Source organism: Thermobia domestica, chromosome 9, assembly GCF_964235325.1.
Source record: "Thermobia domestica chromosome 9, izTheDome1.hap1.1, whole genome shotgun sequence".
Taxonomy (NCBI): Eukaryota; Metazoa; Arthropoda; class Insecta; order Zygentoma; family Lepismatidae; genus Thermobia; species Thermobia domestica.
In genome coordinates, this window is record NC_137462.1 from 86,002,091 (window position 1) to 86,027,115 (window position 25,025).

At 35.3% G+C, this 25,025-nt stretch overlaps 1 protein-coding gene across 1 annotated transcript in view; it reads right to left on the reverse strand.

Annotated features, from left to right (window-relative positions):
- LOC145660920 (endoglucanase E-4-like) overlaps positions 1-20,313 on the reverse strand; it is a 47,463-nt gene extending 27,150 nt beyond the window's left edge. The window contains exons 1-5 of the mRNA XM_081726355.1: positions 20,274-20,313; positions 17,177-17,341; positions 13,088-13,183; positions 7,966-8,148; positions 6,494-6,665 (exon numbers count right to left, since the gene is read on the reverse strand). Coding sequence (XP_081582481.1) covers positions 6,494-6,665; positions 7,966-8,148; positions 13,088-13,183; positions 17,177-17,341; positions 20,274-20,313 — 656 coding nt within the window. The remainder of the gene's footprint in view (positions 1-6,493; positions 6,666-7,965; positions 8,149-13,087; positions 13,184-17,176; positions 17,342-20,273) is intronic.
- Between the last annotated feature and the right edge of the window lie 4,712 nt (positions 20,314-25,025).

Below are 25,025 nucleotides of genomic sequence, written 5' to 3' on the forward strand. Positions count from 1 at the left end.
TAAGTTTCAGTACCGTGCAAAAGTTGTATAATGTTATATTATGTTTCCTCACCAAAACAGCCGGATTAAAAAATATTTAACCGGGCCCCGGGGGCCCCAAAGAACGTTAATTTTGAAAAAAAAAATAGTTGTGAATAGTGAAAATATTATTGAAATATATTTTTTAGAAAGTTAAGTTTGAGTACCGTGCAAAAGTTGTATAATGCTATGTTTCTTCCCCAAAACAGAGGCAGATAAAAATATTTCACCAGGCACTGCGGGTCCGAAAAGTGTTATTATTTTTTTTAAATATATATACCATTATTTTAAGTATGTATAGAAAATTGGTTAAGATTCCTCATACTTTAACTTGGCCCCAGGATTTTGAATTTTCTGATCTGATGTGCAGCTCTTCGCCTGATTGGTATTTAAGTAGATATAATAGTACGGACACAAATACAAGGTTGAAAAATTTACCAACAAACACCAAACCAGCACAGAACTCACCACGTGGAGATGGCTACACAGCGAGTTTCTCCCACCCGCCCTCCTCTTACTTAAAGCTCCTTAGCGGAATCTTGAAACAAAATATTGAGATTTATGTCCGAAGTTTGGTAGATACTTTCGTGCTTCCAGTTTTGCGCGAATATAAACCGTCTCGTGCAACACTACTGCATACTTCTGAAGAAGATTCTGTTACTACCTTTACACACTTTTCCAAAGCCTGTGAGTGGAAGGGGAACGTGACAAACTGTGAAACCTCCTCTTTTCCACAATCATTTCGGTTAGTTCTTCTGTTAATACGTTAGCCAAAATTGGAGGTTTCGTTGCTATTACTTCTGACCAATCGGTCAAATCGATATAATCCGCATATTCTTCAGTGCTCTGCCTACTGCAATTGTCAATTAGAACTATAGTTTGGTATTTTCGGCCATCAAAATAGAGACCCTTAAAATTAGTAGCTTTACACTGTAGACGGTTTCTTTTTTCTTTTTCATTTGCTAGTTTCGTACGGATTTTGTTTTTATCTACTACCTTATCTTAGTTTTGTCCAGTAAATTCATATCTTCTAAAACTGCGGATACAATTTTAGCAGCCGACCTATTCGATATACCTGTTAAATCTTTTGCGGTACTCATTTGTTTAGGGCTCACTATTGTTTATTTAGGTTTACTTTAGATTTTATTCTCTAAACGATAGCTCCATGCGAACTTTTCATAGTCTGAATTCGGGGTGGAAGCGCTTAATGTATGTTCCAAGTAGGGGATTGAGGCTAACGATTGTAACCCTCTTGTAATTGGTACCGTAGCATCATAATCGATCTGTGTGTCATGCTTTCTTTTGAGCCTATGGGTTTCTGCTTCATCTGCATTGCAACTCGTCATTTGTCTCTAATTTATCTGATCTAATATGAGCTCCCACTCCAAAAGCAGTATATAGTTTGATTTACCACCCTTACAGGTTAATCTATCGCAGCATTTGCAAGAGAAAATATCACATAACTTCTGAGCACCGTTCTTAAATTTCTTTAATTTGGCTCTTAATGGGGTTAATGATCGTTTTGCATTTTGAGTTGTAATTCAAAATCATATGCTTAATTCGAAGTCAAGACAATACAGGAAAAGAGGCTAGTTTATTTGAACTCAGCAATGTAAGCGCCGCCTTCGGAAAGCCAGTGTTGTGCATTTTGCATCCAGATGCGAAAAAGTGATATTCTCTTAAAGTTTGAGAGTTCTGAGGTGGGCTCAACACAAAGGTTTTTCGTGTATGGTAGTTATTAAAGTTAGTTCAGCTCTTAATAGTTATTTGCGTATATTGAAACCATGTATTTCATGTTTTATGTATTAATAGTATTGTCTGCTAAATGTTATTACCTAAAACCATTTTATTTGAACAAAAAATTGGGAACTTTAGGGCCACGGGGGCCCAGTTAAATATTGTTTTAAAATCAACATATTTGACATGGCTTCATTTCGTACCAATGCACAACTTTTGATAACTACTCAATCCTGAATATCTGAAAAAATTTTTTTCGGCCCACCCTAATATACACCCACCGCAAAAAACTCTTCGGACTTCATAGCATAAGCATATTAAATACATAAAATGTATGCGAAAAGCTCTTCTTAATGTATCATATACAACAGAAAATGCATGCATTAGTACGGAGTCATATTGCCTTTACTTTTGAGAACAATTTGAATGCTCTTGAGCATGGAGCCACTAAGATTTCGGAAATAATAAGTCCATGTCACTACACCACATTTCCTTCAATTCTGTTTGGAGGGTCTATAGGTTCTGAAGCTTCTTCTGTCCCAAGAATTTCTTCATACGATGCAAACAATTTTCGATTGGAATTAGATCGGGGCTATTCCCAAACTATTCTAACATCTTGATATGTTGCTCCTCAAGAAAATTTGCTACCTTTTTAGCTTTGTAACAAGGAGTGTTATCATGCATGACGAATCACAGTTGTGGATATAGAGCATATCCACTAAATGGTCCTGAAGAATCCTGATATACTGATCTGCGTTCATCGTCACATTTTGTGGTAAGAAATATAAACCTCCTCTACCATTTTCACCCGAAAAAACATCTCCAAACCATTACAGACTGGGAGTGCCTAACGGTCGGAGCCGTATACGACGGGTCGTATATCGATCTGAAGATGATGGACGACGAACCTTAACAGTTCCCATTCGGAACAGTTGGAATATACTTTCGTCGGAAAACATAACCTTCCTCCACTGTGCTGGTGTCCAGTGTGCATATTTCTTTGCGAAAGCAAGACGTTGTTTCTTCGTGCGGGCGGTGAGTAGAGGCTTCTTAGCAGCAGTACTACACGGCAAATACAGGGTTTTTTGCAAATGGTGCTGAATTGTACGAACACTAACGTTTTCCAACAGACTCGGGTGCATTTCTTTAAGTTCGGCCGTTGTAAGTCGAGGGTTCTGCTTTATTTGTCTCATTAGGAGAGTGTCTGAAGATTTTGTTGTTTTTCTTGGCCTCCCACTACCGAATTCGTTCTTTGGAACCCAGTCGGAGGCAGTTCTTTGGCGGCAGCCAGAACCTTCATTATGGTTGATTTTGCACGACCTGTACGTTTGCATATCTTCTTTATGGAGACGTTTTCATTTCACCATGCAATGATACTGGCTTTTTCCGCACTGCTACAGAACTTTCCTTGCATATCACAAATGCTCAACACAAATACAGTTCTAAATTATAAAGCACAAAGTTCATCATACAAAAACAAATCAATTAATAACACACACTATAGCAGAAAACCACCATTCATATGTTAACCAACAATACAAAATGAACTGAACTCGCTTATCAGCAGTAATAGACTGTTGTCAGATACATTCATGCAGATACAATCTGTGTTCGAAACAAAACAACACTAGATACAAGAATACAAAGTGATAGATCTCCTACTACGACAGCTTTCATATGAGGTCCGAAGAGTTTTTGCGGCGGGTGTATATACTTTTCTCCGGAATGCTTACGAACCACTCGATCTCTCAGAACATCCGTCAGTCACCTATCTGAAATATAGTCACCAATTTGTTCTATTCATCTGTCTCACAAGAACTCAAAGAGACGCTTCAATATTCTTGAAGATCAGCTATACAAAATTATTGTGAAAATAAATCAGAATCCTTCCATCATATCATCAACTCTATCGATTTTAATCCGACTGAAAGACTAGCAATGCACTGGCTGGGAGAGAAGATAGGATGTGTTACTGATATTTGTTTTCTTAAAGTGTTCAGCTGCATAAGACCCCTACAGCACAGTCACTCCAAGCCACGGAACTGTATTACAACATGTGAGGGAACACTGATAAGTATGAACTTTCTGTGTAAATTCTTTATATTAAATAGGCCATAGAGCTGTGTTCACTGATCTAACGCCTCTAAGTATACATCACTTACTCTTACCTAGAAAAGCACTCAATTTTCATTCACAATCACTTTCCTCGGCCAAGGCTTCATAATACATTTTAGGTATTCTTTTATTCTTTATTTCTTCATCCAGCTCTTAATTATAAATTACGAGCGTTTAGATTTATAACAATCTATTGGGTTATATAAAGTGATATATTTTGCCCTGATAATACTAAGAAAACGGCGTGCACATGTCTTGCTTTAGGTACGTAATCTTCCCTTTTGAGCTGCATCATATGTTCGAGGTAATCAATTCCTTGTCTGCCACTTTGCAATATTTTAGATAAAGAGTTTTATATTTTATGTATTATATTGACATAAGAGAAAAACAATTCTTGTAATTGCTGTTGGTTATACTCGTACGCACGTTTACTTTTATTCTGTGAAGGATGACTTGCATGGCATCGCAAGCTTTTTTTGTTCATTCTTTTTACATTTGATCATTTCTTATAAAAGTAATTTTAATTTGCGATTTGCCTCAAAATATCTAAATATTGTCTAATAATAATTGTGGTAAAGGAATTATAGATTATGAAGTACGAAAGGAATTATCATTTCAGTTTGCAAAGTTTTGTTGTTTCATGACTGTAAACATTCTTTCATTGTGGATTTTACTTACCTTTCAGAGGGTTTATTCTAGTTTCAATGAATTTTATTACTGTTTATACACGATGAGTACTTTTGTTGCTATTCCAAATTAAGTTTAATTCATGTGAAATTTGTGCAAATTCTGATCTGATCTAATATAAAAATTCTCTAAATTTCCTCACAAGTTCACAAAAGGTAAATTGCTATGAGCCGCAATAGTCACGAAGATATGATTAAGGTATAAATAACAAAAGAATACCTAACATGTATTATGATGCCTTGGCCGAGGAAAGTCATTGTGAATGAAAATTGAGTGACATTCTAGGTACATGTGTACTGAAACAAGGAACGGTTGTGGGTACGGTCGCAACTCAATTCTGATTTCCGGCTATCCTCCTCTTATTTCTGAATCTAAATCGTTTTCAGTAAATCCTTCCGATAACACATCTTTTCTAACTGCAATCAACTAATCCAGGTGGACTAACCAAGTATACGTCCCTCAATAGTGGTACGCAGAAAATCGTCACTTAAATTTTAGATTTTAAGAATGGCTTAGTAAAACTATGTAACAAAGAAGTAGTTAAATGAAACTTGTTTTCTAAATTAAAAACACGAGAGTTCTGTTATTATTTAAAAGAAAAGGGAATTTCTTTTCTCTACATGCAAGGTGATTGTAAATTAAAATTCCACTACTTAACTGGCTAAACAGGAAACTATTGATAGGGTAGGCACACAAAATTCCGTAGAAAGGATGCTCAAACTGTACGATACGAAGTTTGAGTGTCTGTAACGTATACCATGACTTGTCATCGAAAGTTGATCAACATAAAAGGCTTGCTCTACATAACTCATGGCCTCCAGAGTTAACATGGATTTGGACATGAACACAGCAGGGCATGGGTACTCAGCTATGTCGCAGCTGCTCTTCTTCGAGATAGAGATCCACTATATATCGCTCATCAAGTACAACTTATTTCTCCTTAACACATTGGTGAGAATTGCATTGTTGAACTATTTTCTTCATAATAGCCTTCCCGATTTTCTGACTTTAACCCTATGATTTCTGGTTTTGAGGCAATCTAAAAGGCATGGAGAAATAATTATATATTTATCGTCCTAAGAATAGCTTACATCTCCGACCTTGTTCTTCTCTTGTAAAGCCGTGAAATTGTGTATTTTAATTACCATTTTACGATATTTCGATTGGAGCTTTGTAGTTTAGAAATCCATTGAAGTTTCACAATGGGAGACGAAACTCACTTGCTTAAAGAGAAATGAATTGCTTAATTTCAATATTTCTGAAAGAAAATGCATTTAAATTTGGCATGTGCGGTAAAACGAGTAACGAATATGGAAGCAAAAGCTGATTGTCAGTTAGCTCACATTTAGTTGATCTGAAGAGGAGCATATTCCAAATGATATCGAACCTATTAACAGAAATACTTCGTACCCCAGTACTTACAATATGTATATCAACAAACATTAAATAGTGTCCCATTACAATACCCTATTCATTATTTTTTCCCATGTCTAAGTAATGTTTATTTAAGATTCCATGTTGATGTGACTACTAGCTTTTCCTTTAGGTTAAATAAGACGAGTTCACGTACAATTGCTTTGTACATTGGAGCATAGAAGGGGCGAACGAAAATAAAGAGGTTAAAATTTTCGATATATAAAAAGTCAACTTTCAATAGAATTTCTAAAACGAATGTTTCTTCTAACTAAAATTTATATTTTCCAGTCAAAGTATTGCTATTTTACTTTGGATATGAAGACATATAACAATAAATAAATTATCATTACAGATTACCAGTTACGCTAAGTTCGCATATTCAACGCACTTCATATGAAAAGTTGATCGAAATATAGGTAGGTTGTCCTTTCCTAAACTAACTTAATCCCAGAAAAGTGATTACTGATGAAATTCTGAAAATACAACTAGTTGAGGACTTGTGCAGTGCTGCTTCACTTACTTATAAAACGCCTGCACCTCAGGGATGGAGTCGGAATAGCTTCCTTGGTTTTCCATTGCAAAATCGTAAAGTCCTTTAGCGTGACGCAATAGAAAGTGTGCATATCTTGTTCCCCGAAAGACTATGGCAGTAGCTGCCAATGCTGCAGCAGTTTCACCTGCTAGGTCAGATCCTGTAACAGAATAAGGGAAGAAGTAAGATATCAATCGAAATATTCACTCTTTCTATTATGTGCTGGCGATAATGGTTGGTTGAGTCTCTTTTTAGCTATATGAGGCTATATGAGACATGGTCTATTGTATAAAGTAAAATCCCAACCACTACTCAGATTTATACACGACGCAAGTACTTTTGGCAGCAATTAAAGCCGGTTTCACGAAATTAATATTGAGATAATAGTAAACTACAGGCTATTAGAACAAGATTCAGAAGAAGTGAAATCTTTAACATACTACAATTATGCCCTTTAGGCTAAGGGAGACGATGATTAAAGCAAGTGAATGATGCTGGAAGAATTGGTTGGATAAGAAAGTAGGAGAAAACGGGAGTGTCCCGAGAAAACCTATGAACACGATGTTGTCCATCACAAACTTACTCGGGTGGGGATGGAGGCAGGGACCCCACGCACCAGAGGTAAGCGCTCTACCACTTACCCACCGTGGCCCCCTAAGAAGAATTGACTTACGGTTAGATAGAACGGCAGCTCTTTACTGCTCTGCGAAAAATTATCCCGCGCTTTTGCAAAGTGAATCTAGAGACTCAAGGATTCGCACCGCGCAGTACTTTTTGAAAAGCTACTAAAAGCAACCAGGACACCTCATCTGACCTCAACACCCAAACTTAGCGGCTGGAAGAAAAGAAGAAACAGAAAATTCTTGTCAGCCGAAAAAAAAACTGAGATTGTGGCCGTGGTTCTCAACTCTACTACAAATCAGTCTTCTTCACAGAGGGAGATAACAGACGATACTCTGAAGATCTTCAATAAAGAGTCCCCCACTGAGACACTAATCCAAAATGTGGAAATGCATGATGGCTACTTCATTATCAAAGTTAGACGTTGATGAATTGAAAGTCCCTCGTCCCACTACCAAACACACATCCGTTACCACAGGTATACCTGTTACTACAGCCAAGTTTCAGTCCCTGGAAGCAAACCGATCTATAAAAGTCTCATAGTATATGAGATTCAACTAGACAAGACTGGCAATTCACTGATATAAATAGCTACATGCACAACTACTGACAGATCCTTCCTATTCATCGGGCTACTTCGAAGTTGATTTTCCCAAGGATGGACAAGCGCTTTGCAATAAGGAGGGGGCGACTGTTCTGAGCGACAAAGTTCTGTGAGATTCGGACAATTGTAAGGAAATTATTCTAAAAGCTTTGAGCATAATTCTCGTATGCGCACTAATTAAGTATTCCGCATTGTTCGTAAATGGAATGCATTATTTAATTAATTTTATACGTACCTGGGTGCTGTTCATCTATTTTATAACTTGGTCTAGCAATAGTCATTTCTTCAGGCCTTCCCCATTGGCCGTGATCAGCTTCTCCATCCCCTACCTGAGCATACAATTCCTTGTTGCTGGTATGACATTTCACTAAATAATCTGTCCCCCATTTGAGAAGTCGTCCAACATTCTGAAGTTGCCCTGGAAATAGATTATTTAATATGTATAAATTGTAATGAATATATATTATAATTACCTAGGTAAATTATACGGTTTCTCTCTAGGGTTTTCTATACGCAGATTCTTTCTTTGCATTTTCAATTACATGGACTTAAATATCCCTTATTAGGAAGAACAAGCATAGGGGTGTAGGCAATGAGGAAATCCTCCCCAAATGATCTCCTTTTCAAATGTAGTTTATCTGTTATGTGATTATTACACTTGGTTAACACTTACAGTAAATGAAGAATGTTTATCTACATTATAAAATTGAAAGTTCTCATATAGCCTCACTGCTGAAAAGGGTGTTAAACTCAACTCAAAATTGAAAATGACTATGTTTGTTACTCTTAATCTCTTGAACCATCCGACCGATCTCGATCAAATTTTCAACATAGATGAGGTTCTGGCCTGAGATGGTATTTATCTATTCACTTTGGCGATAGAACTTAAGAGGGGGGCAGAGAGAAGTTAAAAAAATAAATAAAAGTTAATAGCTCTTGAACGAAATGATCAATTTCGATCATTTTTTTAACATAGATGAGGTTCGGTCCTGAGATCATTTCACTTTGACGGTAGAACTTAAGGGAGGGGGATGAGAGGGGAGATATATGAAAATAAATAAAACTTAATAACTCTTGAACCTTCCGACCGATCTCGATCAAATGTTTAGCCTAGATGAGTTTTTGTCGTATCACTTGGCGGTGTAACTTAAGGAAGAGGGGAGATACATTTAAAAATGATCGAAAATGACCGACATTAACGTCGAATCTCTTAAGTTTTTGGGGTCGTTGAGATGAACAGTGACACTTGGGATGCTGTTTAAATCCAAATTCAGCTCCACAGTTTGGGAGATGGGGGCGGGGATATATTTTAAAATGATGTAAAATGACCGATATTATTACCGAATCCAGGTCGCTGAAATGGACAGTGACATTTCTGATTTCGTAAATCCAAATTCAGCCTCGCAACTTGAGGGAGGGGAGGGATATATATATATATATATATATATATATATATATATATATATATATATATATATATATATATATATATATTGGTGTCGAGTTCATAGTTTTCGTCGAGGTGGCTGAGATCAACAATGATACTTCTGATGCCGTGCCCCGCAACATGGGTAGGGGAGGGGAATATATAAAAATAATCGAAAATGACCGATATTAAAGAGCACTTTAGTAATAGTAAAAAGTGGCTGATTAACAAAACACATTACTATTTTTTCTTAATTTAACCCAGCGAAGTGGGTAATTGATGCTATAAGCAGATATATAAAAGAAAAAATTTCCATTTAAAAATTAAACCACTTAAATAAAGTAGAATAAAAAACTGAAATTTGTATTCCACTTTGTTACTTTCATTTCCCCAGTTCAATGCACACAATTGCGGATTTATTACTATACTGTTGAATAACACGGTCTAAGTTTAATCTTAATGTTTCTTAGATTTCTTTTTTTAGTATTTACACCCGTATAAATGCAAAGTCTAACAAATGAATGTTGTTTTTGTCTAACGTCCCACAATTATGCACTGGGGCTAAGGGAGGGGATAATGATGAGATAAATTATAATAGTGGAATAAAGACAGTGGAAAGAAACGGGAAATATCCGAGAAAACTCAAGTATTTGTCCAGCACAAAGTTCAGTTGGTCTGGGGTGAACCAGCGACAAATGAACTTCCATAAATAATGTTTGTTTCCTTACGAATAGGTTATTGTTACATTCTACAATCTGTTAATCTAACTTCATGAATTGTCTAGACTCAATAAGGTAGAATACTGAAAATAAAATAAAAATAAAAATAATACGATGTACACTCATGTCCAAAATTGAGTTGAGTTTGAGTTTAATGTCCCGTTCAGCAGCGAGGCTATATGAGACGTGGACCTACTGATTATTGTCGCATGTGTATAAATATATTGTTGTACGAATATAATTTGATAACGAACTCGCCCGATATTTCTTATAATGTTAGTATGTGTATAATCGGCAAAGAAATGTATGTGGCAAATTTCACGTCAAAAGAGCAGTAAATAAGAATAATAAAAGAAAAGAAAATTTTATCCATTAAGCAACATTTTATTTTACTCATTCTAATTTTCGTATTTATAATTATTTTCCTATGAAATTTACCACAAATATACATTTCCCCATTATACACATAGTATCAGTATTAAAAGTACCCTGCAAAATCATTATCAAATTATATTCTTACAAGAAGTCAGTTATAGATATGCGACAATCTTTTGGACATGAGTGTACGTATGTATATGTATAATTGTATGTATGCATGTTGAGTTATCAATTCTTTCATAATCTGAAAGAAGACCTTTGGTTCCCTTTTAGTATGTAAAAAGCAAGGCTCCCTGAAAAAATCATGACCCTCCCTAGAATAACTTGCATATGATATGGGATCTGAAATTTCGGATTATTAGGTCCATGAAAGAAAAGAGGAATTTATTGTCCGTTGTGTGTGAATATAATGAAAATATTTTATAAGCAAGACAAGAAATCACATTTTGGTGTTATAACAAACGTAAGTGAAATGATTGGGGCCCCGCGAGCAGAATAGCAAGTAGGAGCAAAATGAAGTCATAGGGACCACAACACACTTGTTTGGTCCGCGGCCTAATATGCTGTTAAAGCGGGTATGGAGAGTAGATTAGAACGGAGGGTAGAGTAGATGGCTAGCGCGGGGCCCGATTGGGAGCAATCGGTCCAATCGGCTTAAGGCCGACCCTAATTATTACTCATATAGTGTTGGTGCACCTACGTTTGTTATAATACCAAAATGTGATTTCTCACGAGCGTATATTAGATTATTCTGACTTGCATTCTTTTCAAAAAGATACAGCTGTTAAGAAATCTTTGAACCAATGAATTCATATCAATGTGCATTTCATTATGTCTTATAAATATAAACGTATGGAAACATAGACTTCACCATTGTATTTCTAGTAAAATTCTATTGATATATTACCTGACGCCCTTCCTATTTAAAAAAGTAGAGCGAGATATAAGATGGCCTACTTCATGATGGCGGCAATAATAAACATACTCTCAAATAGATGTGTACTTCCTCCTGGTATCGGTTAATGCGTTTTTCTTTTCCATCCCTTTACACATTTTACAAATAAATTGAAATTTTCAAACTTGAAACTCATTGTTATAGCTTATTCTGATCAATCAGATTTTGGCCACTGCGGCTGTCTTTATGGACGGAAGCACTTTAAATTTTGCTTGCGCTCGTTTCTTGATGTTCCACACTTCTCAGCCAAGTTTGGTCTGGAAGCTAGATTTCAACATCGATAAGTTTACTTGTAAGAAAAAAAAAATATGAAATACTGTATATTGGAACAGAACCTTCTTGAAAAATTATGAGACGCAAGGGTGAAATATGTATTTTAAATTTCATTCACTGTCTGCATTTCTGTTTGAGTTATTTCTCTAAAAAATTAGCTGCTATAAGCAATGAAGAGAGTGAGCGTTTTCACCAGAACATTTTGCAGATGGGAAAACGTTATAAAAGGAAATAGAACCCGTCCATGATGAGAAATTACCATTAGTTTCTCCTGAAAGAGGACTCCACAACATAGAAACGGGAAAATATTTCGAAACTGTTTTTGCTGTTAATCGTTTTTCTTAATCAAGCTTATAAATAAACATGCAGGGTGTTCCAGGGTTAAATTTACAAACTTATCATGTGTGTTGAGGATCTCAATACAAGGAAAACGTTTTTCTGCTATTTTGGTCGGAAACGCTTAATTACGGAGAGAGAGCTCATTAAAAATAATTACTGGAATTGGTCATTCCTCTTACCTTTTTATTATCCCTGTCTCCGTACTTAAGCGTTTTCGATCAAAGTTGATTTTTTCTTGTATTGAGGTTCTGAACACATATGTGAAGTTTGTTGGCCTTTCATGAAACACCCTGTGTATGAATACTTAATAACGATATACTTACACATAAGTTTGTAAATGATGTGTTTGCAATGTTTAGTATCGCATACATGTATTTCTTTCATTAAAACTTAGAATTTATCTTCATAAATACCTTTTACTTTCTATCTCAAATTACATTTACTCCTATCAGCTGTTAATCATTATCATTATCATAGCAGAAAATCTGAGGGTGATATGAAAAAACTGACTGCATTTTCGTTTTCAGGACGTTTGATTTAGTAAGGATTGGATTGTTTTATCTTGTAAATACGTAAATACGTCTTACCAGTGCTACAAAGTTTGTTACTGAAACTCCGTGACTGCTATCACTTATGTAATCGATAGTTTTAAATTAAGGTGCAATAGTTTTCTCACTTCATATATTAATGTGAAGTCACTGATTTTATGAAAGAATAGCATAAAGAGGAGTAGGAAATGTCAATATAACATCAGGTAAAAGATTGTCGTATATCATTGAGTGTGACTGAAACAACGAAGATGAACTCATTTTCTCATTCATTCATTCATTCATTTTTAAGCATGCCTTTAGTAACTAGCTACTTTTCATAAGAAATTATACGCAGGTGTTATGTTTTATTCAGTCATATTATATACAGTGTTTCAAAACAACACTGACAACGTTTGGGAGGTGATTCCTGACACCAAGATAAGATAAAAAGTATAGACCAACCTGGATGCATAAATGCTTCCTTTCGGAGTTGTAGGCTGCCGAAAACATAAAAAAAATGAAATTTAGCATGAAAAAAATGAACATGTTCTGTATATATAGGTTCTACAGACCTTGGTGCAAGTTAATTGTAAACCTGGGGCAAAATGTTCCCAATCGAGACCCACACCACCTAAGGCCGGCCCTAGTAATAATAATCAAACAAATAATTTAAGCATACATTGTTAATTTAGAAATTTAAAACCAAGAATCAAAACGAATCTGTTGTTACTACTTACCGGCTACTTGATAGGCTCCTTTGTTAGATATTACACTCCAAGCAATGACGGTCATAGAATATGCTTGAGGGAAATTAAATTTCACGTAATCTCCAGCTATAAATACAATAAATTGAAAATAAATAAAAAAAGTAGCAATTAACATAATGACATTAATAAATATTAAATATATGAGGTGCATGCCAAAGATACTTCTATGCCATAGTTTAAGAAAACTAATAAGAGTAGATTAATATAATTCTATACATTTTATTTACGAACGTAATTTCAGATACAGCCGAACAGTTTACACTAGAATAGTTAACAATTCTAACAGATGATACCATTATACAATAATAACAGGTCTATAATAACATCTAAAGTAATAACAAGAAAGGCTGACAATAGTGGACTAGAATTTATCCACTAAAATGACATCGCAATGCAGTTCATATGCAGCTTCAGAATTGAATAAACCTACTGCTGTATTCAGGGGTAAAAGTGAGAGGGAACACGGGGAAACGACGTCTCCCCATTTCCAGAAAATTCTGTGGCGTCCCCCTATTTAAAAAAATTACAATGGGCGAAAATAAGCACGGAAGACGGTGTGACGTCATGACCCTCCCACCTTTTCAAATCCACTTTTACCCCTAGCTGTATTTGATATTTCATTCTATAAGTCGGAAGTCTGTAGAACAGAGAACGTTGAACTATTGAAAAGTCTAGGTCGTACTAAATAAAAAGGCGTGTATTACGTGTTCATCTGGACGTACAGTTGTAAGTTAATAAACATATGTTATGAAGGTAATAACTAGATAAGTTGGAAATAACGTCAAATGTACCGGTACATGTTTGCGGAAAGAAACTACCCCAAAAAGTGTCACGTAATCCCCTTTCTATTAAAAAATTTGGACCTGAACCCAAGATGACGGACTTCAAGTTAACAGTCATGATGGTACTATATAGTAATAGACGTGATTCTGTCTTCATTACTCCTATCGGATATGGTGCCTCTCCCTCAAGCCGTCCTCAACTTACCTTATAATTTGGATCATATTGTACACTGTAAATGCATTCAAAACTTTAGGTCACTTGGGCCACCATTTAATCAATCAAGCTATTTTTTTTTTTCAGGGATTACTTTGGTCTGACATGGAATCATTTTAGAGGGTGAGACTCAAAGAAACTTGAAAGTTGAAAATACGGACCACCCTAAGAGCGTAGTTTTGCTACGCATCTCATACTAAACACAATAATAAAGTCTGGAATAACATTCACTTAAAATCCCTCTTTGCGTGTGAAATTGAGGATTTGACTCTTTTCATTATATTTTTAATTGTAATATTTATTGGGAAGTACACACCATTCCAGATCTGCGGTGTCGTTGTCGATAAGGTATCCACCGCTCAAGTTCGATCTCTGTTAAAATAGATTTTAGTTTCGCATTCCACCTTCGTCCAAATGTAACTGAGAAATTGCAAGATATGTAGATATTGTAATTCCCATCCCTTTTTCCTTCCAACTCTTTTTTCTTCATTCTAGATCAAATATTGAAAAAAAAACTATGAAAGCCGTGTCTAATTGTTTTAAATGAGAAATCCATATACCAAATTTCATGACTAATATTCAGAGATTCCGAGAAATGAACATTTATGATAATTGCCACCCCTCTTCTCACTCTTTCCCGTTGAAGTTTTACAAAAAAAAAAAAAAAAAAAAATCCTCCTAAGTGCGGTATTACATCACAAATTCTACACCCTGTCAAAATTTCAAGCTTCTAGAGCCTGTCTTACTAAAAATAGTACAAAATTTACTATTTTTCTTTTGTTTATTTATTCATAAGTGAAAGAAGATAATGAAATGCAACTTACCACAATCATAGATAATGTTATTCTACAACAGAAAATGTGAACCTGAAGGATTTTCAGTGTTGCCATCCATAAAAATTACAGTGTTGCCAGAAGAAACAACGCCTCTAAAATTTAAGTTAAAACAGTGACTAGAGGAACGATCTCAACTCCATTTGGTTACGTATCATGTTGTTTTGGGTTTCTTGTGAACTACTTTTTAAATAACATTATTTAGTTTTAACAAATGTATGTTAAAACTATTTTGTTTATTACAAACTAAATACAACTACTATTTAAAAAGTAGTTCACAGGAAACCAAAACAACACGAAACGTAACCAAATGCAGTTGAGTTCGTTCCTCTACTCACTGCCTTAACTTAGATTTTAGTGGCGTTGCTTTTCTGGCAACACTGTAATTTCTATGGATGGCAACACTGAACATTTCTCAGGTTCGTATTTTCTGTTGTAGAATAACATTATCTATGATTGTGGTAACTTGGATTTCATTATCTTCTTTCAGTGATGAATAAAGAAGCAAAAGAAAAATGGTAAATTTTGAATTATTTTTAGTAAAGCAGGCTCTTAACCAGTTTGGCGTGGACATTGATCAGTCAGTCAGTCACGACTTCTTTTACATGTTGAGATTACTCCTTAAATGAATGATATCATGTAAGATTCTTTGTATATATGATCTAGACTAAACTTCTCCTATAATTATCTGTAAAAAATTGCGTTTAGAACAGAAATTGTACATAGCGGTTTCTGAAGGCATAGCGTTATATACCAACTAAACAAAATCGCATGCATGCACCAGGAAAAATGGACAAAAACGGATTTTTGTGGCACTGAACAAACAAACAAACAAAACATCCTTCGTGGTCACTAAAACAGGCTCAGAATAGCACAGCACCTATTACATGTTGAGACCAATACTGGAACATATTCAATCAACTCCTTGATTACATCAGGACGAGAAGAATTCACACTATAGTTAATAATGTATCAATAACCTGAAACTATATTGAACTCTCTTAATTTTAAATACATTTTAAATAATGTTTTCAGAGTTACAAGTATTTCTTGTAATACATGAGCATAACATGAACAGAATTCATTTAATAGCAAAAACACATTATTATTATTATTATTATTATTATTATTATTATTATTATTATTATTATTATTATTATTATTATTATTATTATTATTATTATTATTATTATTATTATGGATTTCTGTTGTAATATTAATCCTTTAAGCCATGCCCGATTACGCACTTACGGCATTTAAATTTTCTATCTCTGGGTGGAATCATGAGCACGCACTCACTGAACATAATCTTTAGCCATCTATGTCTTTTGTTTATACAGGGTCTTCAGGAAATAATAGTGGGTTTTGTGGTGCTACTGTGCAGGAGTGGTTGGTTGGTTGAATGAAAGAAATTTTGTTTGGCAACTCAAATACTTTATTCAATGCAAATACACAATGCTACCAGAATCCATTATACTACAATAAAACAAAATGTTAAAGTGCGTTTGAATGTCAATGTGTTTCTATGTGTGCACCATTCATGGTATGACTACGTTCAAGAGAAAATAAATTTAACATAGATTGTCGAGCAACTCTGGCATAACAATGGTAATTGCCTCGCTGATTCTTGCGTACAGGTAGTTGGCATTATCGATTTTAACCTTGTACACAATGTCTTTGTTCAAACCCCAGAAGAAACATACTGCCATGCAAACGCACTGCAACATTTTTTTTTTCCACAGTGTAGTGAATCCTTATAGCACTTTATTAGTTTTTGCTCTGAAAAAACTATTTCAGTTCTTGAACAAGATGGAGTATTGTTTCATCACTCAAGTCCATCACTCCTGTACAGCAGGCCCACTAAATCCCGCCATTGTTTCTCGAAGACTTAGGCTTTAAAAGCAGGACAACATTTAAATAGCGCTAGTTGAATAGATTAGTAAGGATTTATATGCCTTTGTGAGGGATTAAACTATTCCACGTGTCTCTATTATCATTTAACAATGATATATTGCAATCTTATTTGTCAGTAGTTGCTTCCAATTTTGCTGGAAAAATCTTATATTACAATAATAAAAATCTGTTATGTTTAGTCATGATTTACTTTATTCGTAATGTAGCTTTTTCTTTAAAACTCCAAATAAATGCTTTTGTTGACTCTGCACATTAACATCACTGTAATAGTAAGAAAGAGCTAAAACCACAAACGTTAGAGTCTACAAATATTTACCATCGTAATAGCCTCCACTGAGGTCTTCACCATTTAAGCCACTATCATTTAAAGCAGAATCTCCCCTCCAAGGAATGCGATTGCTTCCAGGGAGTTTTCCAGACCTCTGGGCTTCGTAGAACAGAATGGAAAGTCCTAGTACTTCTCTATAATTGTATGCGGAAACTACAGAAGGGAAAAATAAATATGAAACAGTTACATTGAATAATTTTAAATTAGCTGAACTACTCTGTAAGATTACTCAGAATCCTTACAATAAAATGAAGAGAAGAATTCAAATTTATCTTATAAATAAAATTGCTTCCGTGAAGTAAGATTAATCTATTTTCGGCAGCCGACCAATATTCGTAAGCCTATATAGCATTAAAAGTGAGTAAAATATAACGAAAATCTTACACATAAACTACCTTAGAGAGGACTTTTAGTCTATGTAAATTACAAAGGCTAGAAACACAAAATAATTACAAAGATAAATTTAAAAGTTTCATAATTTTCTGCTTCGTAGTTAGGAAACAATTTACGATAAATATATATAAGAGCTTAAAAAGTAGAAAAAAGATCCTTACTCCAAATTAACGTATATGTTGACATAGAATAATAACATAATATTAGCATTAACCATTAATTTATAAATTGTAGCTATAAATCTAACATAAACCTAACTACAATTGCAAAAGACCAAAGGAAATTACAAAATATATGATAAATTTTGCTGTGGCTAAAAGTTAGTGATGTTTGGTCCACAAGCAATGTAATCATCACGTAAATTATTTATTGGAATTCCTTTACCCTGAAACAGCAAATATATATTTTATCAACATACATATTTTCTTTTCATAACTACGACTCCTTTAGTCTAAAAGGCATATATCGTAGGACGTTAAAAATTTTCATTTTCATTTTTTCTTTCCATAACCAGTTTACAAATTATGTACAATCTTTGCATTTTAAGTGGAATTTTCTTTACAACAGTAGTTCTCCAAGTGGGGTTCGCGGACCCCTTGGGGTCCGCGACGCCTAAGGATTGAAATGTGTTATAATAAAATTGAACTCAGTTGTTATGCAAGAAGTATTTTTTTTTTTTTTAGATACTAAATAGAAAGCAGTTAGAATTTATACCTACGTTCGTAAATTTAAGTGTTTTCCTACTTTACTAATTTCTGCCCTGAAGCCGGTCAATAGTTATATAGGACCACTTCAAGTGAGAGAAATTTTTTCTTTGTTAGGGCACTTTTTCAAAAGCAGTTGTACATTAACTGTACTACGCCTCGGAATTTCATGGATTTTATCTTCAAGTAAAATCGATCCTAAGATTGTTGCTGACAAAACTTATTCCAGATTTCAATGCAATTATCGAAAACCACAAAGAATAAATTCCTCACATTAATGACCCCACATTTGAGAATATTGTTAATCAAATGGATTTCCTTTAAAATAAAAATGAAGAAAACGAGACATTGATTTTCAGTCTTGAAAGTTACTGCACTTTCAATTGAAATTTTGTTCACTAGGAAACAATCATGCATTCCTTTAGAATAAATTAGTTATTGCATTTTTTCTTCGTATTTTTCTTGTCAGAGTTAATTCTAATTAGTATAATTTTTCAATACCGTGTGAAATTTCAAATAGCATTGTAAGGGGGTCCGCAGATCACTTTCGGAATGAGCAGGGCGGTCCGCGTTATAGGAAAGTTTTAAAACCATTGCTTTCCAATATTTGCTCTATAATTTGTTGTGTTTTCAAGAAAAATTATGTCATTTTATAAATCTTAATCCTCCCAATAATCTCCCAATTCTATTTACTACCTTACTACTGTACAAAGAATAATGTTGTTATTTGATTTGTCGCTGCACCAGGGTCTTATCACTCTGATATTTTCTTGCTTACCTTAAAATATATTCTCCTAAAACATTTTCTTTAATCATAAACGCAAATATTTTATATTAAAAATAAACTTTCTAAACTATATCGTATAACTAGCAGCGTTCACCCCGCTTCGCTGCGGTCACCCCGGAACGCAATAAACTTTGTTACTTAGATAATTTTTACTTTTTCGCTTTCAAGTGATATGATAAAAACCATAGAAGATTGCATTAAATGTTAACATTATATCGCCTGTCATTTATGTTAACCCGCCCCGCTTCGCTGCGGTCACCCCGGAAGTTTTCGCTTTCAAGTGATATGATAAAAACCATAGTAGATTGCAGTAAATGTTAACATTATATCGCCTGTCATTTATGTTAACCCGCCGAGTGACACGGTCATGCGGGTTGCATATAAATACGTTTATTTTTACCTATGATGAACTAACAAAGGATTTGTACGTTATGGACACTTGAATGGTCAATTATCTCAAGACACTGGTAATTAAAAATTAAAGTGATATGATAAAAACCATCTAGGGTCCAAATCCTAATAACCCCCCAAAAATAAAAGAAATTGGTTCAGCCGTATTAGCGTGATGAGGTAACAAAGGATTTGTGCGTTCTCTTTTATATATATAGATAGTTATCATTGTTAAAGAAAAGATTTAGTGATTTGTTAGTTTGTATGTGTGTTTATTTCCTTCTTCGAATCTGTATGTGTAACCTTTCTTGAACAACAAATGTCTAGAATTCCTCGTAACAGTGGTTAATAGGAAGTAAACTAAAAGTGTTCTATACGTGCCTGAACTTCTGGTATGTCCAATGAATGTAAGCGCACAGAAATCAACTTTTAAACTATGCTATATGAGCAAATATTTGGAAACAATGTTACGATACTTTATACATTTATAGGTCATTTCGATACTGATTGGACACCTCCGAAGTTCAAACATATTTTGAACACTATTAGAGCACTTCTTACTAATTACTGCTAGGATACATGTGAGACACTTTATGCACACTCATAGAACACTTCAGGACATTTTTAGAGAATGACCAAAAATCGTTTCTAATTAATGACCATACACTGATTTGTTTTTTTAAGTGTGTTAGTTTATCATACTATATATTTTCTTAATCATAGCATTTTCAATTGTAAGATTAAAAATAAGCAGACAACTATTTATAATAATGATATAAAGTTTACATCTTATTACCTGCTGTAAGACTGCAGAAACTGGAAAATAAAACTATCAACAATTTGTTGAACATCTTGAAAGATTGAGTCTTCTTTAACAAATAATGCTTGCATGTGGAACTTTTATACATCTACACCACCCATATCACCAGAGGGAAGTTATATAAGAATTATGGGTGCCGTCATTTGTCATAATTATCAACTTTGTGGGCATGGCTGTTTTGATAGTTTAGACTATATTAATAGCTTAACGTTAGCTATATAAACCTTACGAAAGTTTTAAAATGATGCATAGTCTATTAACAATACAATCAAATTTAGATCTAACTATTAACAAACCAGTCTAAATACACATGAAGCAAACATCGGTGTTAATATCGTAATAATTTCATTGTAATGATTACATGTGGGAGGAGGTGGCCTTCGTCCGACATTGATTACAGGAAAAACGTACATAAACTTTCGACAAAAAATAGTTCTTTTGTTAATGTTTCCACGTGCTCCATTTTTTCTATACAACTTGTTTATAGCAAGCATTTTGCGTGATTTGTACAACAGTTCCGTACAATCAACTCTGATCAGTTTATCATTGGTTCTGATCGTGGGAATGTTACAGAATTAGTAATTTTTTTAAAAAAAAAAAAAAAAGATAGATTTTTTTTACGCATCTTTGAAATATTTATGATGTGTCTGACATTCGTCCTTATCGTGAATCAGTGATTGCAGAAGGTACATAAATCACTTCAATAGCAATATTGAAAATCAGGACACTCTTCATATATATTTTTAAAATATGTCTCCACTTTGTTATTTACTCCATATTCATCACGTTTGGTATTATCCGTGATCCTATGCTAGAATATATATATATATATATATATATATATATATATATATATATATATATATATATATATATATTTATATTTATAAACTTAAAATCTTTAAAGTCTATTTATAACTCAGTTTATTTAAAGAAAAATAGTTCACGTTTCAGCAAATATTCGTTCATAAATATGACCAATTAATGAAAAATACTTTTTGAGTGCAATTTTGCGAGAAGATAGCAAAATAAAGTTATTTTTGCGTCAAAAAACAATTAGCGGTGTCACGAGTTCACCACGTGGAGAAGTATGGCGTGATATTTTTTCAATTAATATTGAAAACGAGAGTAATATTAGATTCCTACAACTGCCATTTTAGTCGAGACATTAGAGTGAATATGGAATATCGAGGTGCTACCGAAAATATCAGGGAATATCATTGTAAAAATCAGAAAACCATACTTACGACTTAATGTTCTCCCTCTCCGTCACCTTCAAAATAGTCTCCTCCGGTATGTATGCAAGGATCCCAGCGTTATCTACACTTTTGGAATCACTCCTGGAAGTCCGCAGGTTGAAGGGTGTTCAGGACCCGTTGCGACTCCGCTTGGATGGCTTCAATTGAGTCAAAACATCACCCTTTCAACGCGAGTTTCATCTTCGGGAACAGGTAGAAGTCGCATGGGGCTAGGTCAGGGGAGTAGAGAGGACGGGGTACCGTTGCCATGTTGCTTTTGGCCAGGAATTCTCTCACAAAGAAAGTGGAATGGACAGTGATAAAGGAAATGCTATAGTAAATTAAATAAAAATATCTTTACAAGTCCGTATCCACTATCTTGCAAAATCATCTATCAGCACCTATCCAGAGTTAGCACAGTGAGCTCCCAAGTTGTTCACCCCTTTTCATAAATGACAATGACTTAATTATGCTTCCGAAGTATTAGCTCTCTGAAAATGATTGTATCCAATGATGCTACTCAATGGGAATATATCGGGTGTTTAATAAGTAATGGTCATAAATTAAACCGTAGATAGTACATGCCAAAACTAACAAAAAAGTCTTAGTAAACATGTGTCCGCAAACGCTTCGTAACGGAGATAGGGCCTGTCGAAAGTGTGGGAAAATGAAGTTTAGAGACGAATATCTCAAAAGTATGAATCGGACAGAGGGCGGTCCAATGAATGACTATCGAAGTCAGACATGCGCTATGCAGAAATGCATGGTTGATAACTTTGCAATGCGCGCGCAAGGGATTCCCAAAAAACGGAGGGATTCCCGAAAAATTGTCCAAGGAAAGGGGGCTCGAGATGAACATCGAGGGCGAGTCTATCCACCAGTAATTCATACGTCGTGGTACCAGGTCGAAAGCTCGAAAAGATACAAAATGGCGCACAATGTTTACGTGCCGTGTGTGGTTGCATAACGAACAGGAAATGAGAGAGCCAATCGAAGAAAGTTGGTGGTGCATGTTCTGAACTACTTCAGAGCATATTCCTAAGACGAATGCACATGCACAGAGTAGTCCTTTACTGTACCAATACCAAGGTAAAACAAACGATGCGCGAAAATGAATGGAATGGCCGAAAGGAACACTGGTACAACATGCAAGATAGTTGGAAAAACTGAATCGGGGTTGCAACAGACGTTGAGTTCACCTTGGGTGCATGATGTTACGGGTTCAAATCCGCTGAAGTGCCCACTGAATGCAGTGGGTCTGATCTCAGATTATCCAAATCGTAGGTCCCGTCCTTTGAAGCTCCTAAGCTCGTTTAAAACAACAATAACTCAATCAATCGAGCGCCTGTAGGTTGCTCATTATTTGATTCATCCCTTGTACGTATACGTAAAGAAAAAAACTGTGCACGCAGGTCTTGCAATCAGCTGGTAAACCAGGAAATATGGAATGGAAGAACACTACATTGTTTCGATTACAGACGTGAATTGGAAACACGCTTGCCTTTCCACGTTTGTTTGTTATGTTGCCTAAAGGGTTCTGCTACAGGTCTACATGCTTTCGTCGTACAGGAGTAGTCGCTTGGGAGAATGATTCAGAGTGTAGAGGTTCGTTGTCTTCACTTGTATTTCTCGCCTATAGTGAATGTAGTAGTTCTGTGTGTTGAAGAGGTGTCAAACGCGCGTGCCTTTACAGTGTTGTAGATGTACTTACTTCATCGTATTGCGGGGAACAGTGCAATAGTTTCAGTAGTGTTGCAAAGCCACGGGGATACTATTGTGCAGTGTTAATTAGTGCTATTAGTGTGTTGCTAAATTATTGTTTACCTTGCCATTGATACAATTTACAGTAATATTGAGTATGCTGACATGCACTTTATGCACGGCAAAGCAAACGGGAATGCGATAGAGGCCGTTAGATTATATCGCGAGACTTTCCCTACGAGACAGCAAACAGACCGAAGAACATTTCTCAGAATACATCAGCGGCTACGGGAACATGGGAGCTTTACACATTGTTCCAGGTCGGGAAGGCCAAGGACAGTACGTACCCCTGAATTAGAAGAACGCGTACTACAGGCAGTGGACGAAACCCCAGGAACGAGCACAAGACGTGTGGGGCTTGCCGAACGCGTATCCAATGCTCTCGTATGGCACATTCTCCATGAACAGCAGTTGTACCCATAACATCTGCAACGTGTCCAACCTCTGCCTCCCACAGACTTTCCGACGACACATCCAACATTTACTTTAATGATAGAGGTACGTTAATTTCTCATGCATCTCTTCTGTGGTTACACATCTGGGTATTTATTGTTTACCTTATGATTAATGCTGTACACATTACCAACATGACGATTTATGTTTGTTGATATAGAGAAACACGACATGTCCATCATTTTTTGCTCGTTGTAATACACTTACGCGTTCAACATGCGGAATGTTTCAGATTCGCCTCCCACATACTCGAATGTTGTCATGCTTTTCCCATTGCAATCCAGTTTGTGGATATTCGTTACGTTAACTGCTTAGCACATAATGCTTCATCTGTGCACCGTTTGATTTACCTAAGTGCTGCCACACTTGTACGTATGCATTAGTTGTCGGAATTCTTCCTGGAGCAATTTTGAACGTACATGACCACACTTCGATTACATGTCTCATTTCCTGCTGGTTATGCAACCACACACGGCAAGTAAACATTGTGCGCCATTTTGTATCTTTTCGAGCTTTTGACCTGGTACCACGACTTGTGAATTATGGTGGATAGACTCGCCCTCGGTGTTCATCTCGAGCCCCCTTTCCTTAGACAATTTTCCGGGAATCCCTCCGTTTATTTGGGGATTCCCTTGCGCGTGCATTGCAAAGTTATCAACCATGCATTTCTGCATAGCGCATGTCTGACTTCGATAGTCATTCATTGGACCGCCCTCTGTCCGATTCATACTTTTTGAGATATTCGTCTCTAAACTTCATTTTCCCACACTTTCGACAGGCCCTAACTCCGTTATGAAGCGTTTGCGGACACATGTTTACTAAGACTTTTTTGTTAGTTTTGGCATGTACTATCTACGGTTCAATTTATGACCATTACTTATTAAACACCCTGTATATATATTCCCATTGAGTAGCATCATTGGATACAATCAGTACATATATATCGTTTTGTGACTGTTAATAAACGTTGAGTATATCACCATGACACAGAGGCTTAAATTTTGAGTAAACATTAGAAGTATTCACACACACCATGATCTAAAAGGCTCGCATGTAGCTTTCTGCCAAATAGTTATGCCTTCATATCTCTGAAATTGTAAGGGTGTAATCCTTAGTGATTAAAACTTGCAATCCTACGCTTAAGCGTGGCTCGAAGTAGCTTACAAGAACGAACGAGCTCGCTTATATTGTAGTAATTCCACCCAACAATAAACGTTGTATTCATCTTAAAATACAACGTTGAAAGATTTATTTGCCATGTATTTTGCATGCGTAACTTTTTTTTCTTCTA